At 37.5% G+C, this 17,837-nt stretch overlaps 6 protein-coding genes across 6 annotated transcripts; 3 read left to right on the top strand and 3 right to left on the bottom strand.

Annotated features, from left to right (window-relative positions):
* Nucleotides 1–1,651: 1,651 nt before the first annotated feature.
* RHIMIDRAFT_246871 (uncharacterized protein) lies at nt 1,652–2,728 on the bottom strand (the record flags this gene model as incomplete). Its single annotated transcript, XM_023610354.1, has 1 exon — nt 1,652–2,728. One exon carries the CDS (start codon nt 2,726–2,728, stop codon nt 1,652–1,654), a length of 1,077 nt encoding a protein of 358 aa, XP_023470022.1.
* Nucleotides 2,729–9,987: 7,259 nt separating this feature from the next.
* Nucleotides 9,988–10,910, top strand: RHIMIDRAFT_265682 (uncharacterized protein; the record flags this gene model as incomplete). The annotated part of the gene is made up of 5 exons (XM_023611842.1): nt 9,988–10,128; nt 10,162–10,554; nt 10,585–10,619; nt 10,675–10,715; nt 10,738–10,910. Coding segments are annotated over 5 exons (783 nt in total), but the record flags the coding sequence as incomplete, so codon positions are not given.
* Nucleotides 10,911–11,136: 226 nt separating this feature from the next.
* On the bottom strand, nt 11,137–12,493 carry RHIMIDRAFT_265680 (small G-protein Ras2). Its single transcript, XM_023611841.1, has 6 exons — nt 12,318–12,493; nt 12,204–12,262; nt 12,135–12,152; nt 12,039–12,060; nt 11,785–11,914; nt 11,137–11,738 (listed from the first exon to the last, which is right to left on the bottom strand). Exons 2-6 carry the CDS (start codon nt 12,249–12,251, stop codon nt 11,384–11,386), a joined length of 573 nt encoding a protein of 190 aa, XP_023470020.1. The 5' UTR covers nt 12,252–12,262; nt 12,318–12,493; the 3' UTR covers nt 11,137–11,383.
* Nucleotides 12,494–13,448: 955 nt separating this feature from the next.
* Nucleotides 13,449–14,768, top strand: RHIMIDRAFT_286097 (Clavaminate synthase-like protein; the record flags this gene model as incomplete). The annotated part of the gene is made up of 3 exons (XM_023613349.1): nt 13,449–13,494; nt 13,546–14,158; nt 14,216–14,768. 3 exons carry the CDS (start codon nt 13,449–13,451, stop codon nt 14,766–14,768), a joined length of 1,212 nt encoding a protein of 403 aa, XP_023470019.1.
* Nucleotides 14,769–15,946: 1,178 nt separating this feature from the next.
* On the top strand, nt 15,947–16,252 carry RHIMIDRAFT_246867 (uncharacterized protein; the record flags this gene model as incomplete). Its single annotated transcript, XM_023610353.1, has 1 exon — nt 15,947–16,252. The coding sequence occupies one exon, from the start codon at nt 15,947–15,949 to the stop codon at nt 16,250–16,252; it is 306 nt and encodes a 101-aa protein (XP_023470018.1).
* An 820-nt stretch (nt 16,253–17,072) lies between these two features.
* RHIMIDRAFT_60114 (uncharacterized protein) lies at nt 17,073–17,762 on the bottom strand. The gene has a single exon (XM_023615458.1). It carries the CDS (start codon nt 17,715–17,717, stop codon nt 17,124–17,126), a length of 594 nt encoding a protein of 197 aa, XP_023470017.1. The 5' UTR covers nt 17,718–17,762; the 3' UTR covers nt 17,073–17,123.
* Nucleotides 17,763–17,837: the final 75 nt, after the last annotated feature.

Genomic DNA, 17,837 nt, shown 5'->3' with positions numbered 1-17,837 from the left:
GTATCTTCCTGCTTGTTCCTGACCTCATTGGATCCTTAAATGTATCTGCCTTACTGGATCAGATATAAAAGTTTTCCAAACGGAGATAACAATAGCAATTAGGGTCCAACGCTGACTTGATTTGGCCCTGAGCAATGTAATTGGATCTGAATCAAATCACACCATCACTTAGCAACGGTTGTCAAGCAAATACTATTTATCCAGTGCGCAGTAACAGGTAATATGCTCTTATTGGCTACATCAGTTATTATGTGCCAAAGAAGTGTACAATTGAATACAATAAAATCTAATCAAGACTATGCGGCCCTGAATTGGGATTAATGCATTGAATCTCAGGTTATGCTTAACATGACTCTAATTGTTCTATGTTTATTGCTATACTCCTTAAGTATCCGCAACAATAAGTCACCCTTCTGGGAAGGAATTATTGTTGCTCATATAATAAGTCAGACTATCCATCAATCTTTTTTAAATTTTTCTACAAGCTTTACTTTGCTTTGCTGTAATATAGATTATACTTTGTATTTTAGTAATATTTTTTACCTTTACTTTTTATCTACTTTTATCATTCAATCGCTTATTTAATCTACTAAAGTTTTGATGGCTGCTCTTATACAACTAATTTATATATACTATATTTGCTCTTTATACTTACAGGTCTATGCCTTACCCTTTAATTTAATCAATACCATAGCACTAACCAAGCAGATACACTATAAAAAATTACACGTTTACTAGCTCTTATACTAATGTTTTTTTTTTTCCTTCACTTAGAACTCTTACTAAAAAGATATTTTTAGGTTTGCTATATTTCTACAAGCTATAGAAAGCAAAAATACGAATAGTAAAACTTCTATTTGAAAAAGGTTTTACTCCTCTTTTCGTTTCTTTACTCTTGTTCTATTTTTTTTAAAAAAAGTCCTTGCTTTTCGTGAAAAACGTGCGAAAAAAAAGCAGGCGACGCTCCATTATCTCATGATAAACCTTCTATTTATTTAGCCTCTATTGTGTCAACTTTGCTTTCTTTTATTTACCTTTATAGTCATTTTCTTTTAGATATAGGATCATCTAAAAAATTGCATCTTGTCTTTTCTACTTATGATTTTTACCTTTATAATAAAAGTTACTTAGCCTATATTTGAGTACCTGGTTGGTAATTTATTAATCAAGCCACACTATTCTACTTTATTGAGAAAAACTCACTAAAGGCTATATAAAAATAACAAAAATCCTCGATATACTCATGCTTTAACCATATATGTGGTATTCTTGATAAAATAGGACAAAAGATTGAATAGGAAAGAAAATGCGAAGCTGCTCAATAAGTAATTCTCCTCATGCGCGAGAGCACTTCCAAATTGTATGCTACAATCGCCTCCAGCAATTATCTTTTTGTTATGTAAACACGAATATATGAAGTGTTGAACATATTACACAAGTAAGTGACCTTGGTTGTTATCAGTCTTTTCTTTATTATTTCGAACTTGTACTACAATAAAAGACAATAAAATAATTGAAATAAAAAATATTTGATCTTCATCTTCTTGAGTGAGACCGGGAAACAAAGCAGAGGCAAGAAAGGGACGAGAAGGGTGGGAACAACCAAGATCACTTACTCGTGTAATGTGTTCAACACTTCATATATTCGTGTTTACATAACATTACACTTCGTAAGACGTGATCTTGGTTGTTGATCCAGAGTAGATACACTAAAATTTGTAGACGTAGCTGAGGACAGGCGATAATAGTGTTCAAAGATATCGCGGGAAGACCAGGAGCCATGGGCGATAATGTTGTCAACGGAGACGCCCGCTTGTGCCGCAAGAGTGGCAGCTAGTCCACGAGCCTTAGGTACAGGAGCTTGAGCGGGTCTACCAACCTTGATCATTATCTGCTTGATGTACTTAGAGATACGTTCGGCAGCGATGGGTGTGTTGTGGTTCTGTAGGGAGCGGAGGAGCCTATTCAATCTTATTGTTGGGAACAAAGGGTGAGCAGTGCGACAGTCTGACGAGGCGATTCGCTGTTTGTATTCCTCGAAAACAGCCACGGGACATAGGAGAGGATCCGTGTGTGGATGAATTGTGATGACTTTCGTCACACGCTGGCCTTGACGTTTCTCCTTCGGGGCTACGATATTTAGAGAGAGAACCTTATCGGAGGAAACCACAGTCGCGTCTAAATCCACGCGTTCCAAATCGGAAGGTCGTAGGAAACCAGCCATAGCGAGGAGCCAACATGTTTTCGCCGTCAACTGGGCCTTGTTGAGAGCTGAATTGGGGCCCCAAGATTTAAGGTATTGAATAGCAGGAGTAACATCGTAGGACCAATGTTTTGGCGAGAGAATGGTGTTCGAGCGTAGTGCTTTGATGAAGTCTTGATAAATCTTGGAATTACGGATATTGGACTGGGTGTCGGTGGGAAACATAGCAATAATGGCGGTGGTGTATGTTAGCAAAGTGGAAGACTTTAAGTGTTTCGTAGTACGCTGGTCTGCCAAGTAATTAATCAGTTGTGTGGGCGAGGGATCGAGATAATCATACTCCCGGGCATCACACCACAATCGATATGCTTGTTGTCGGAAGGCGTACTGGCGTTTGCTGCCGAGATGAGAAGAGTCTAGTAATGTACGGGCTGCTGCATTGATAATGAGGTTGCGGGCACGTTTCGGCCGAGGTTCCAAGCAAGCATCGTCCCTACCCCCGCAAAGCGGGCCAAGGCTGTCCATGAGACGGATGTCTTCTTCAGGAGGTTGTAAGCTGTCCTGCGAATCGAGCGAACTTTCTTGCCGGGTAGCGAGAGTGACATCTTGTTGCTGTCGATGGTGAAACCCAGATGAGTAATCTGTTGAGAAGGAGTTAGTGATGACTTCTTGAAGTTTATTAACCAGCCTATTTCGGTCATTTTTTGGCACACCTGTTCTGTGTGTCGAAGGGATTCTTGTTGCGACTTGGCCATGATGATCAGATCGTCCAGGTATGCTGACAACCTTATCCCCTTTCGTCGAGCCCAACATAGAAGTGGCTTCAAGGCCTTCGTGAATATCAGCGGCGAGAGCCTTAGCCCAAATGGCAGAACGCGGTACTGGTATGTTTGCTGTTTCCATCGGAAGCGTAGCAGGGGTCGAGAAGAGGGATGGATCAAAATGTGGTGGAAGGCGTCTTGTAGGCCGATAGACGTGAGGAAGTCGTGTGGCTGTAGGAGGCGAGTAATGATTGACATGGTTTCCACCTTGAAACGTTGTTATGGTAAGTAGCTGTTGAGGCGTCGAAAGTTGAGTACTGGCCGCAAGCCTCCATCCTTTTTGGGGATGACGAAGAGCTGAGAATGGAAGCCGGCTGATCCTAGCGGCGCAGGTTCTATTGTCTGCTTCTGTAGGAGCGTTTGGATCTCGTTGTCTATAACGTTGATTGCTGACTGAGGGTGATTGGGTTGATGTTGAAGAGTTGGTGAAACGAGTGGTGGATATGATGTTAAAGGAACGCGGTAACCGTGTTGGATAAGATTGATAAACCATGAGCTAAATGATTGTTGGAGAGAGGAAGACCAAATTGAGGAGTAGGAGGACAAGCGACCACCTACTAATCTCAATTTTGCTTCCTTGGTAATTGGCGCTGTTGAAAAACTGTCTTGGATTGGGGAATCTGGGACGATTGGAGAGCTGGGAGATTGGTAGTGTTACGTGAGATAACAGGTTGATTAGATGTTGTACTGATGGTGTCATGATTGTCGTTACGTTTAGGTCGGGGCCTATTGTTGTTGCGTCTACGCGTGGTGGCTTGCTGCACGCTTTGCTGGAGCTTGATGTGATCGACCATTTCTTTGGGATCAAGCAGGTAATTGTTGTCAGTGGAAGGAGCGTCAAGTTGGCTTGAGATGCCACGAAACATGTTATCTGTACGCTGAGTCGTAATATGGGAAGCAAGATCGGATAAAAGTTCGTGAATAGTGAGGACCATATCCAAAGACTGTTATTGAAGAGTGGGAAGGTCCCAATTGCCGTGCAAAAGCTGGTAGGTGTACCAATCCAAAGGGCGAGTGATACCGGACAGGCGATACTGGATGTTGTAGAGTTGCGTGTCGTGCTGTTTAGCAGTAGAAGACAAACGAACTTTATTAAGCTTCGGATGGTCATAATTACGAAGAGAGTTCTTAGGACACTCGAAGAGAAAGCGTCGACGGTCCGCTTCCGGAAGTGGGCGTTTGAAAAAGTCTTCCTGAATGTAGGGGCATTGTTCAAGCATAGGTTCTGAAGGGATGAAATCAGAACCAGGGGCACGAATAGTAACGTTAGGGCCTGCCTGGAACAGAGGATTAGAAGCCATGGTAGATTCCATAACGGAAAGACGTTGCATGAGCTGTATAGCCCATGCCGGAGGCTGCTCATTTGCTTGTTGGTTTGATGACTCATTTATTGACAGTAAGAACGACGGAAGTATACCCAGGCGCGTAGTTACAAGATCGAACGAAAAGAAGATGAAGATCAAATATTTTTTATTTCAATTATTTTATTGTCTTTTATTGTAGTACAAGTTCGAAATAATAAAGAAAAGACTGATAACAATCAAGATCACGTCTTACGAAGTGTAATGTTTAAAAGTCATTGCTCATCAATATAGGTAGCTGTAACATTAAAAAAACTGAAATAAAAATGTCCAGCTACCTTTATGCTTGTACCTTTCAATAAAAAGCCAATGTTCTATGCAAGGTACAAAATATAGCTTCGTGAGTTTTTGCTTCTTTATTAATAAAATTTCCTTTATTCTTAAGCTTACGTAGCTTTTTACTCTTGTATGCAATACAGTTAGTAATTAACAAAGATCTATAATATTTTTATTCAAATTTATAATAAAAGCAACTCCTCAAAAATAAAAATGTATTTGTTCAAACTACTAAAATCATTTTGATAATTAAAATTCACCAAATTTTCTTTTTGCATAAAGCTCGGACCAAAACTTTATTGCTCATATATAGCTTTTTTAATTTTTCCCCAAATAACCAAGATCATTTTTGTATATAGCATTCTAAGTAGTTACAGGATCTACGCATTCATGTTTTCTTTTAAAGACACTTTACTGCGATAACATTTATTTTTCAAAGCGTATCAATACTAATTGGCCTTGTATAAGCACACTTAAGTAGCTATTCAATTCTAATCTTAAGTATATGGGCATATCCTGGGATAATCAACTGAGGATTTAATCAAAGCAGAGGTAAAATTATTAAAGTACTTTAAAAGCAGTAGTATTTGTTTTGATTAATAAAGAAAAATTGCTCCGAATTTACAAAAAAAAAATCCAATTAATCCAGTAAAGCCTTGCAAAACTGTGTATATTATAAAAGCAAGTTATTCCTATGATCCCATGATATTTTTCTGCTTTATATTTGGCTTATATTGACTTTACATAAATATACCACATTAAATATACTGTTTATGATATTTATATGCTCATATTGTAAATAAAAGACAGAGATAATGACCAATAAAAGAGATATATTAAAAGAATGACTAGGTACTTGTATCAGTCAAAGAAACGATAATATTGCTCGTTATAGGCTTTATCTCTTTGAATTTAAGTACATTATAGTGCTTATCCTTACCTTTTTACTCAGATGAATGAATAAACCGCATTGTTTTAATAGCTGCAAAAGAAGACTCTATTACTGTTTTTGTAGCTCTATATTAAGACATTCTTCAACGTTGTCTGATCTCTAGGAAAGAAAAACTTGATCTCTGGTAAGCTTTCTGTATACGGGCTGTAAAAGAAATATATATGGTGAAGTAAATGCACTTTTGACCCCAAGCAGAAACAAAAAAAAAATCAATCGTATCATATCTGTGTATAGGAGCGTTATCCATTAGATGAAATTACCCATTTATTTTCTACATAACGCCCGTTGTGCTACACAAGGTTCTGTCTAATGGTTTGCCTTTTTTTTTTTTATCACGCAACTATCAACATTAATGATTGCATAAAAGTCAAGCTTTCTCTTTTTCTTTAATAGTACAAACACTTGGCCAGCGAGAATTGAATCAGTTATTCTCTTTTCGTACATTGTAACAATAATAGTCATAGATACATCTCTTTGTCAAGAGAGCAGCTTCTATATCGTCTGATGACGTAGGGAGCAACCAGACTTAGCGTTTTAGTCGCATATTTTTATACATGATGATTTATGGCATTCTATTATTTTTCGATATATGGCTCTAACTTATGGAGTATTCTCTTTTCTTTTCAAAATAAGTTTTTTTCTTGTTTACTATTACCAGCGATCTTAAATCTGTAATATCGCGTTTATTATGATAGACGCTTGCAAAGCAAAGAAAAAAGGACTTTAAACAAATTACTCCTTAAATATTTTAGATGAAAGTTGTAAAGCTTCGATAAGTCCTAGTGTACATACTTTTCTGTATGTGTCTGAAAAGTAAAAAAGATGCCTACCACCAACTGATCCCCTTTATATCATCTATGGTGGACACGTAGTCAATTTTAGCTTTGCAATTTATTTTCTTGAGTATATCGAAAGGAATATCCTATGAATCACCGTATCCCTTTCTCTCTCTCTTTCTTTGTCATATCTCTCATGGTGTATTACATTATTATTAATGTTTTTATTATCACAGTTTTAATACACTTCAGACTCTTATCAATCTAAAGGCTATGGTATCAAAAATAGGGTATATTTTTGAAAAAAAGGAGGCAGTTTGATAAACAAAGAGGGGCATTTCACCTTCCTCCTGGAAGCAATTAATTACACAAATAGCTCAATTTGTTATGTAGAGTTTCCAAGAATTAATGTCACTGTGCCAAGAGTAAAATTTGCGTTTGTTAAATTCTAATGACACGTTAACCATTAGTTGATTTCGCTTATTGACAAATTAAATGTCGTATATGTAGAAGCTTTGTCGTACAAAATATGAGTATATTAAGCATAAAAGCACTGTCAGTTCTTTTTATTAAAAACCGAGTATTACAAAATGAGCTTTCAAATTTTCTATGAAGACGAACTTAATAATGCAATTGATGAATACGGTAGACCTGAGCCTATGGACTACATCATTGATGAAGAGCGATATGCTTTAGAAACAGTTAGTTCACACACCCAATATTTGCATAATCAACCTCAGGAGAATAATTTTGAATTATTCCCTTCAAAAAATGAAGATGCAAAAGATGACGTAGATGTTTGCGTGAAGGAGGCATTGAGTAAGTGAGCGTACATACTCTATATGGAACAAGACAAAGTTAGATTCTTTAAACTGATGTTTGAGAAAGTTATGAGTGCCTTAGCTGCTGTAAAACAATTATGTATTCATGTTCGCACAACTCAAAGATGGGCTCAAATGTGCAAAGCGGATCCGGATAGTGTTTTTATAAAACATAAGAAAGCCGATCGCTCACATATGCTTCATGGAGAGCACGAGTAGGTGATCTTGGAGTACATAGATTAGAATCTTTCAGTCGTCTTGGAGCAAGTAATGCAGCAGCTGCTACAAAAGTTTCAGGATCTCAAAATCTCTAAAAGTACTGTCTATAATTTTGTAAGAACTGAATGTAACTTGTCACTCAAAAAGGCTCAATTGCAGCCTGTATATAGGGACAGTGAAGATAAAATTCGACTGAGTTAGTAAGTAAGAGTGTACGGACATGGGCTTTAGAATTAACTGCATCTTTCTCGATGAGTCTGCATTTCATATTAATTCGAAACGTAGTATGGCCGGGTCAAAAAAAGACTGCCTGCTGTGGTCACAGTGTCCAAAGCCCGAGTATAAACAATAACGATTTTAGGTGCGATCTCTGCTTTAGGATTAATAAAGTGTAGCCTAAGATTATAATAATAGAGAGCATCTTTAAATCTGTCTTAAAATATACATATTTATATTTTAAAGTTACATGACTCATCTTAATCTTATTCATAGAACACGTTTACTTTATTTTCAGAGCATTTTTATTTCTTTATACAATAACATTTAGTCATTTAACATAATAGTTGACAATTCAGGCAATATGCTGTTATTACTATAATGTTGTGTACTAAAAGCAAAGGTATTCTTTGTTTTCATCTTTATTTCTTTTTTTGTATTCAATGAAATAACAACCTTTTAACTACAGAGGACTAAAAGCCATTCAAGCTATCCGTCTGGTAATAGTGACCACACTAGTGCATGCCTTAATAATGAGTCATTTCTCTCTCTATTTAGTAATTCAAGAAGTATTTATATGCTTTAAAATCAAGAAGTTTAACCGGCATTCTCTGTAAAATTTAACTTTAGCCATGTTGAAAGGCTTCACATCAATTAAATTATTCAGAGAATAGCATGATATATATCACTCTCGTTCATTATTAGTTCTAAATTTATGTTCATTCTTCTGAACATATAATGAATTTCATTATAAACAAGGTACTATTTTAGCTACGAAATTATTCATTTCACTATCATTTCATTCTTTTTCTTTCTTAAAAAAGCTTTTAATCATCTTTTTACTCAAGTAAGTAAAAGCGTAGTTAAACTGTTGAAAGCAACCTTTAGCTAACAATACATTTAATAGATATATCTCCATTGCTCTTATTTTTAAGATCAATCTATATTTTAAACCTCTACATCAGGCACTTGAAGTAAGTAAAAGCTTATCTAACCGATTAGATACATTTTTATCTAACAATGTATCTTGTAGGTTCACCTCTATCACTTTTCTAGTTCTTCAATCTTTTATAAATATACATATTCATTTAACTAAAAGTAAGTAAAAATCTTTTTAAGCTATTAGAGATAATCTTTAACCAACTATATATATATTCAATAGGTATCTCACCATGGATGAAGGCTCCGCTCCAAGCTCCTTCGATTCATCGGCTATGAGTACTTCTAGTTTCCTCGCACTCGGCGACCGTATTTTGGTTGTTAAATCCTCTGTTGATGGCATTGGTTGGAACAACCTTCATCGTGAAACACTCGAAAGCTTCGTCGAACGTGTATACACCACCACCATGCACGCCTATTTTTTCTCGAAATTCATCTTCCTTCGGGAGCTGCAAGACATGAATTTCAGAATACAAGGATATATCAACAAGGATTTTCTTTAAAGTATGGCTCTCATTGGTTAATTACTCAATCGGCACTTGACTGGTTACCTTAGAATCACCAACTACCAGAGATTCAACTTCATATATGTTCAGCAATCTGCTATAATCGAAGATACTAACATCTATACAGCTTACGCCAACAACGTTCACCTTAGATTTGGTCAGCACCTTCGACATGCCGTTAGTTCTTTACTTCGCATTCGGCAACGAATAGTAGATTTGAGACGAGATCTGTCTACACAAGATATGGAAGATGATGAAATCAAGCACCGCATCCGTCAAGGCATCATTTTACCAGCACAGACTTTCAAGTAGGCTATTTTGCAGCAGCCTATAGATATGGAACAACTACTTCAAGAACCTATTTATATGAATGCTCTTAGCACTCTTCAGCTTGTTTTTGATGCTTATGATGAAAGCTACAACTTTGACGAACGGAGACTTTATTATGATGCCAAGCGTAGCCCTGTCAACCACTTTAAGGCCATCTATCAATTTTCTCGTCTCTTTGAACATCTTGGTTTGCCCGTCTTCAATTGCTTTCCTCTCCGGCTCTCATGGTCTCCTTGTTACGTTACGATCGACAGCAAGATTCTCTACCAAAACATCCTGGGGATTCGATAGTCTAATGCTGTTGATAAATTGGACTACTGCAGCCGAGTTGTCAACCTTGATTCAAAGGCCATCAAACCTCAAGAAGGTGGACAGCTTAGATTCCGTGACACTATTCAGACTGATAGTGTTGGTGTCATGGTCTTCAAGAAGAGGTTTGACAGGCAAACAAGATACACGGCAAAGTTTACAGTGGAGTATGAAGCTACCTCCTACACTACCGATCTAACTCGTCAAAATCATCAAAGGATTTCTGGTCGATGTGTCGCTGTGAATTCTGGAAGAAGGGATATATTGTGTTGTGTATACGAAAACTCTACACCAGAGCAACTAGTGCAATTTCGGTACACTAAACAACAGCAAGACAAGACGTGGAAAATCAAAAAGTACCGTCGAATCTTGCAAGATCTCAAAGCCCAGGAGTCTGATGTCGCTCAATCTGAGCAAGCTCTTTCTTAACAGCCAAGCAGCACTGTATCCGTAGAACACTTTGACCACTTCCTTCAAACCAGGTCTGAACAGTCTACCGTTCTCAGTCGATTCTATGGACATATCATCACAAACCATGATAATGGATACCCTCTCTTTCGCAAGATCCGCCTTTCAGCGTACTTCAACAATCAACATGCCAATCAAAACCTTATTCAAGGCTTACGTGCCAAGTTTAGAGAAGACGCCGTGCTTGTGATGGGAAACTGGTCCGCTTCCCATGCTAGGTACCATGAGCCCATCCGTAACCTTGGTTTCCAAAGACTCCTCAAGAATCATGGGTTTCAAGTCTTTCTTATAGGCGAGTACAAGGTCAGTAGGTGCTGTCCAACATGCCACAACGAAAGCTTTCACATGTTTCGCCGAGTTCCAAACTCACGACCGTATCAATGAGAGCGATATTCCACGGTTGTTTACCATGGTCTTTTAAGGTAATAATACATTAACCACTTGGATGACTTTATTCTGATTGAACATTGCTTGTAGATGCATCAATCTATACTGTAGACCCGCCATGGCAGCGCTAAGTAGATATCGCTTATGGAACAGGGATGCTGCAGCTTGCCTCAATTATGCACATCCTCCGTGGGTTTCGAACTAATGGCATGGTTCCTCATAAGTTTCTCCGGGTTGCTGTTGCTCCTACAAGGCATCGAAGAAGAATGGACGATCAGGAGCAACCAAGAATTAGAACACGCTTAGATGATGATCTTCCGTTCTAGTTATCGCTAGGACACATCTAGATGCCTTCGGAGTAAGTTATATATAATAATCCTTTTACATAACTAACTGTATAATTCTTTATATTCTCTCCTTGGTGTTTATTACTCACTTGTATGTCGTCTCCTTTTGCCCGCATTTTATTTTTAGCCTTTGCCTAAATACTTTTTTTAATATGCGCCAATTAATTTTTTTTTCATACACATCGTAATTTTATCCTCTTTCTGAAATTTATTTTTAATAAAACAGTATAAGCACTTGTATGTTTCAACTCCTTATCTTTGTCTTTAATTTATGCGCAACAATAGTTTGTATATAAAGTTAATTTACTCTATACAACCGATCCCTTTTTTGTAGGAAAACCGCCGTATAGTAATGAGGTATCTGGTATGATTATAAATAGTTTAAAATGTATTCACTATTTAAGCAATTATTTCACTTTATTACTTCTTCTCCCTTATTAAAATTGTAGAATCTATAAAATACAGCACTTGCTCTTCTTTACTTTATCAGGCTTGTATCCTGGCTTAGCACGTAAGCCTTCCCTTTGAGCTCGAATGGCTTTGACTACTTGATAGAATGATCTTTCAACATTAACACAAGTTTTTGCTGAAGTTTCAATAAAGTCACATGCCAAGCGCTTAGCAGTCGCAAGTCCTTCTTCTCGAGTCACTTCTCTTTCTGTTACTTTATCACACTTATTTCCTACGAGCATCATAGGTACATTATCTACATCTTTCACTCTAAATATCTGATCTCTAAATCTTTCAATACGCTCAAATGTAGAGCGTGAGGTAATAGAGTAAACCAGCAAAAATCCTTCACCGTCTCTAAGTATGGTATTAGAAAAATTATTACAAATGTGATCCTATTTACCTAATCCACTGATCTCTCAAAGCGGTGTATTCTTCTTGGCCTGCTGTATCAAGCACTTCCAAGATGCATGGTTGGTCGTCAATAACCACCTGTTTACGGTATGAGTCTTCGATAGTAGGGTCATAGGTCTAAGAGTAAGAGGAGTATTAACTCTGCACACCATAAAATATCAAGAATATATGTAAGTGTATACCTCTATAGAGTAATAGAAATGGTTAGTAATAATATATGTATAAAGAATGTGTCAAACTAACCTACAAAATGGTTTAAACAGAGCTATTTTCGTAAAAAATATGTAAATGTATATATCAGTATGAAGGCTTTGTTGTTGTTTTTTTATATTAGTTTACTTGTATAGTAAGCGCAGTCTACGAGTTAAAGGTTAATAGCTAAAGCATTCATTTATTTCCCTTTCTTACTTTTCCAACACCACCGTCTCCAAGGACAACCAACTTATAGAGCATCATTTTATATAAAGCTAGATTTAGTTTCAGTAATGAGCTCAATCTTGCTTTCTCTTATTTTATGCTTACAGAGTTAAAATCCAAGTAATTAAGGAAAAGTATAAAAAAATATTAAAGGATATAAAAAAGGGAAGAAAAGAGGAGAGATAAAGAAAGAAGAAAAGAAGTAGTAGAAAGGAGATAAAGAAAAACAAGGCAAATCCGCAGAAAGGGATGTTCCTCGCGGAGTTTATTCCATTTTTACCAAAACAAGGAAAGCATAAATTTCTATACCAATTTTCCTGGAAACTGTGCCGGCTAATCTTTCTTATCTCACACACACGCTGCACCCTCTTTTTGAGAAAAGATGTACCCAAGTATGGGAATTGATAAGCCAGGGAGCATTTTTCTTTTCCCTCGTTTGTATCGGTGCTTTTGCTAACCGATGATCTCTTTCCTTCATCCGAAGCTGCGCCTTTATTGAATTATTTAGTGTACGTAGATGATGTCGTCGTAATTATTGCTTAGCAGCATGACATGAAATATTTGATAAAGATATATGGATTCACTATAGGATACTAATTACAGGTATATCCTGCAAAATGCATTGTCCTGGGAATAGATCTAAGTTCTAGCTTATCGCAGCTGGTATTTCAAACTAAATGGAACCTACATTGAAATGTACAATTTTGATAGGAGGAGGTAGCAATGCTGTGCGTCGCTCTGATGCTTGCTGAAAGATCGGCGATATCGATCAATGTTTTCCGCTTTGTTGCACATCTGAACTGTACTGATAGTTAGCACTTGGCTGTTGTATGTCTTTGAATGAAGTTTTTGAAGAAATGCACAGTGAAGAAATTTAGTAATCCTTTTACAACAGTAAAGGTTTTATCTGTCGAGAGTAAAAAGAAGTCATCTTGCCTCGGGGAAAAGTATGATTTGATACCATCTTATCGCCGGTTAAAATAAACTGGCAAAGCCGATGTTTAGTCAATAGACTTGAAGAAACAAAGAAGAATTATTAAACTAAGCTAAACATATGTAATGAAAGACGGTTGCTAAATGAAAGAAGGAAAAGCGGAATTGATCACATGTTAAAAGAGAGATCATGCCATGATATTAATGCGGAACATAAGCGGGGTGAGAATGTCTGTGTATATTTTATGACGAATAATCTGGGGAATAAGGGTTCCCCCTTCCTTTTTCATTGTACCTTATTGTATGCACTCCAGAATATTACTGCAACCATTTAGACAAAAGAGGGCTAGTTTGTATTTAATTGGTCAACGACTTTTGACTACTGCAGCTTCACAAAAAGTAACAACACGCTGTGAACAAGATGCACTACATGTCAAATGGGGAGAGACTGATTCCACCTACAGCTACCTTTGGTTGAGAGATAACTGTCCTTGTCCACAATGCCTTCACCCCTCAAGTAGTCAAAAACTGCATTCTTCTGCTGATATACCATTAGATATTCAACCTATAGATGTAAAAATTGTAGGAGAAGAGGCAGAAATAACATGGAATCAGCCTCTTCGCCACGGTGGTGAAGACAAGATACATACTAGTCGATACAGCCTTGATTTTTTGCGTCGATATCAATCAAGCAAGATAGCTGAAAGGTTTAGATTTAATCATATAACCCCACAAACTTGGAATCGAGATGAGTATAAACTCGATTGGATAAGTTACCATGACTACATGAATACGGATCATGGTCTCTCTAAGGCTGTTCAGCGCTTGTATAACAAGGGTCTGGTGTTCTTGAAAGATGTACCTACCGTTGACAGTGCAGTGACAGAAGTTGCTGAGCGTATTGGGCCTGTTCAAGAAACATTTTATGGTCGCGATTTTGATGTCAAGAACGTTGCTAAATCTATTAATATTGCCTATACAAGTTTGTATTTGGGATTTCATATGGATCTTATGTAAGCAGTAAAGAAATGTGTAAGCCCAGCTTAACCCATTTCTCTTTCTTTTTGCAGGTACCTGGATAGTCCCCCTGGAGTTCAATTGTTACACAGTTTAAAGAACAGTGTCACTGGAGGCTCAAGTATTTTTGTAGATTCGTTCCGTGCAGTCGAACTACTAAAAGCCAAGTATCCTGAGGATTACCAAGTACTCAAGTCAACGCCTGTTACATTTCATTATTTGAATAATGGTCATCACATGTATTATAAACGACCTACTATCGTTGACGATGAAGAGCATAGTGGTACAGCCTGGGCTAGTCACGTCAATTATGCACCTCAGTTTCAGGGACCATTAGACGACTTGAGCCCTGAAAAGACCAGACAATTTTATAGGGCATTCCAACGTTTTGCGGATTTTGTTGAAGATGAGTCTCTTCGATTCGAATTGACATTGCAACCAGGTCAACTAGTTATGTTTGCCAACAGACGTGTGCTCCATGGCCGTACATCATTTGATCCGAACAGCGGTGACCGTCACTTAAAAGGCACTTACCTTGCTCTAGATTCTCTCAAGGACAAATTACGTGTATTATCAGCAAAGTATGGCTTTGATTCCAGTGTTTAAATGTGCTCTTTATTTCTATAAACCTATCGCAGCTTTTCTTTTCAGATTTAACCTGTGTTAAATATTCTATCAACTCTTTCTGACAATTGGCCGTCTTATACTATAGACGTACTGACAATCGACTGTGCTGAATCCAGCAGCTTCAAGTCGCGAGCATCTTTTGCTTAAAAAATAGCACATCGTATCATCTTGACATACAATATTTCCATTTCATGTTATCAGCAATACACTTTTCATTCTGGTCAATCCAATTTTTTAAAATTGGTTGCACAAATGCCTTCAACCAATACAATCCTTCCTAAGTTAAGTGAGCCTTTTGAAAAACCAAGTGCGTCAGAATAAAAATCAAGGCAAGCGAAGTGAAGAACGATTGGGCAGAATTTTCCCCAAGAGTAGCCTCAAACACGACTCAGTCAGCCCAGATCTATATTTACTTCCATTTGTACTTATTCCTCTGTATCTCGCTGCATTTTGCCATGCGATCCGCCGCTCAGGCTGCTTGATGAATTTACGGGCTAAAATTCACTGAAGAAAACGCCCGTTTGGGTTCGCAAAAACTATGTGATGCCGAATTGATTCCGGTCCTGATTGTACGTGATGTTCCGACTTGTCCTGTAGCCGTTTCCCAAACAAAATATGATATGGAACCGTGGAGGTTCGTATTGTTGGCTGGCAACACCACCCAGCCGCAACCTGACGATGCCACTGATGTGTTTGATGAGATAATCATTATAATAACTCGAGTATGATTTTACAGTAGAGCATACATTCTACATTCCTCTATCGCATCTGAAAAGAATACGAATAAGAGTACTGACAATAAGAATAGCTACTAACATAATATTGATAAATAATCATATTGACCACATTTATCATACTGACAACATTAATACTCTCTATAAAACTCTCACTCAGACTTAATTTAATAATATTCAGCTCTTCATAAAAAATTTAATTCGCAAGTCATCGACTTAGTAGCCTTTTTACAATAACAAGGCTGATTACAACAGGAATCCTTCTCACTGAGCCTGTGGAAGGCATTACTGAGGAGCATTTCCTGGACGAAGAACAAGTATTGCAGATCATCGCCGCCTATTTACCAGATGATGTGGTTAATAAGGATCAATTGACCGAATGGATGGCCAAAGACGAGCCCTGGGGTGGTACTAAACGCAAAAATGCAAGAAAGGATCCGTGGCTGCGTATCCCATTTAGTACAAGAAGCGTACCGCGATTACAGATGGGACAATCTGCACAATGTGCATCAACTTCGACATGTAAGATTAACGAATGACACCATCTTCAACATGGGATACATCAGACGCAGCAACACCCAAGACACGTCTCACGCAAAAATGAAATCTATGGAATTGCAAGCAATTAAATTGACGCGAAAGCTACTGTGCGAAAAAGTCTATGGTTCATACAACACCTCAGCATCATCAGATCTGCAGTCGTGTGATCATACGGATAACCGTAAATAGCTTGCGTCTGTCCCAAGGTGCTCAGAAAACACACAAGACACGTTTGCAACAATCAACGATTCCTGTCGAAAGGTAAGACTAGTCACGATCGACTTCGCCGAATTTTGTACGAAAACCGCCACCTATGCCATCTTTTTCGCATGAACAAAACCATCGTCGAAATTGTTGCCGATCTTGGGCACAAGATGGATGTATTCATGCGACACCAAATCCTAAAAGACGATCAAATCTTCTCAAATTTCAACTGCCAAAAAGCTTACACGAATCATTCACAGTCTTGTCTACCTTTTTATTGCGATTTTTAATTTTCGAGAAGCATCTAATGAATTTTCGGGACGAACCTCTTGAATTGAGATGGTGATATAAAAACAAAATATAGGCCTTCAACGCGACTTTTACTCCACAACTATTCAAGAGACAAGACCAAACTATTTCTGAAGAGACAAAAATGCCAGCTTTTCATTGTTCGACTCGATGATCTTTGAATGAGCGCGATTAAAATAAGCACGAAAAAAGCTTTATTTAATTTCAAGTGGCCAAATGGCAATTTGAAATAGAAACACTATGCATATAAATTATCACTTTAATATTTATCTGAAGCTTTGCTAAATTCTACTTGTGCTTCATCACATCAATATTCTTGATATCTTTTCAGAACAAATAGCTGAAAAGTTAACTAACATTCATATTAAGTCATGTTACTATCTAACGCTGGACAATATTTGCAGTAATAAGACTCTTCTCTTGAGAGAAATGAAAGAAAATGTAGAATCTTTTTATATTTTACAGCATAGAAAAGACAAACAGAATTATTTACAGAGTGCATTTTATTTTCTAATACAATAATTATATACACACGCATGCACAGAGCTTAGAATCCTATTTGATCAAAGTTGTCATCAAATCCGCCATCAAATCCACCACCACCGTAATCATTATAGTCATTGCCATAGTAGTTATTTTCAATAATGTCTGGATGGCTAGCATCACCAATAGCATCACCAAGCATAAAGCCTAAAAGACCTCCACCAAGACCCGCAGCAGCCATTTTACCATATCCTCCTCCACCACTCATACCATAGCGAGGTTGTTGCTGCATCATGATAGGTTGCTGTTGTTGATACGGCGATGATTGGTATGGATACTGTTGAGATTGTTGATATGGTTGTTGGTGTTGTGGCTGCTGATAGTAAGAGTTACTCTCTCCTCTTGTATTCAATGGTTTATCGGCTGGATGCTCCCATTGGCGTAATGCGGTAGGCGTATAGACATAAAAGAATTTTTTCGAATTAGGATCATATTGTGATATCCATCCCTGAGGTAATGGTCTTTTATCAGGATTATCGTGTTGCTGAGGAGGTGATGGTGGTGCGTAGCTTGTGCTCATATTATTGCTTGCACTGTAAGGTGGTGGTGCACTATTACTGGTATTAGGTGATTTATTAAATTTTGAAAATAATCCCATTTTGTCTGAGAAAAAGAGTGAACAAAGTAAAGAAAAAAGAGAGAGTTCTTTATATATCTTCCTTTCAGTAAGGCTACTGCATTTAGAATAAATAAGCTCATAGCATTGGTCCAATTTCAT

The sequence above is a fragment of the Rhizopus microsporus genome (assembly GCF_002708625.1).
Source record: "Rhizopus microsporus ATCC 52813 unplaced genomic scaffold scaffold_2, whole genome shotgun sequence".
In the NCBI taxonomy this organism is placed as follows: Eukaryota; Fungi; Mucoromycota; class Mucoromycetes; order Mucorales; family Rhizopodaceae; genus Rhizopus; species Rhizopus microsporus.
This window is presented reverse-complemented; position numbering and strand designations above follow the sequence as displayed.

Coding starts and splice junctions, on each gene's coding strand:
- RHIMIDRAFT_265680 (XM_023611841.1), bottom strand. CDS start 12,251: ATGATGCTCTATAAGTTGGTTGTCCTTGGAGACGGTGGTGTTGGAAAA. Junction 11,915..12,038: donor CTGTTTAAACCATTTTGTAG/GTTAGTTTGACA, acceptor CCTCTTACTCTT/AGACCTATGACCCTACTATC. Junction 11,739..11,784: donor TTGAGAGATCAGTGGATTAG/GTAAATAGGATC, acceptor TACCATACTTAG/AGACGGTGAAGGATTTTTGC.
- RHIMIDRAFT_60114 (XM_023615458.1), bottom strand. CDS start 17,717: ATGGGATTATTTTCAAAATTTAATAAATCACCTAATACCAGTAATAGT.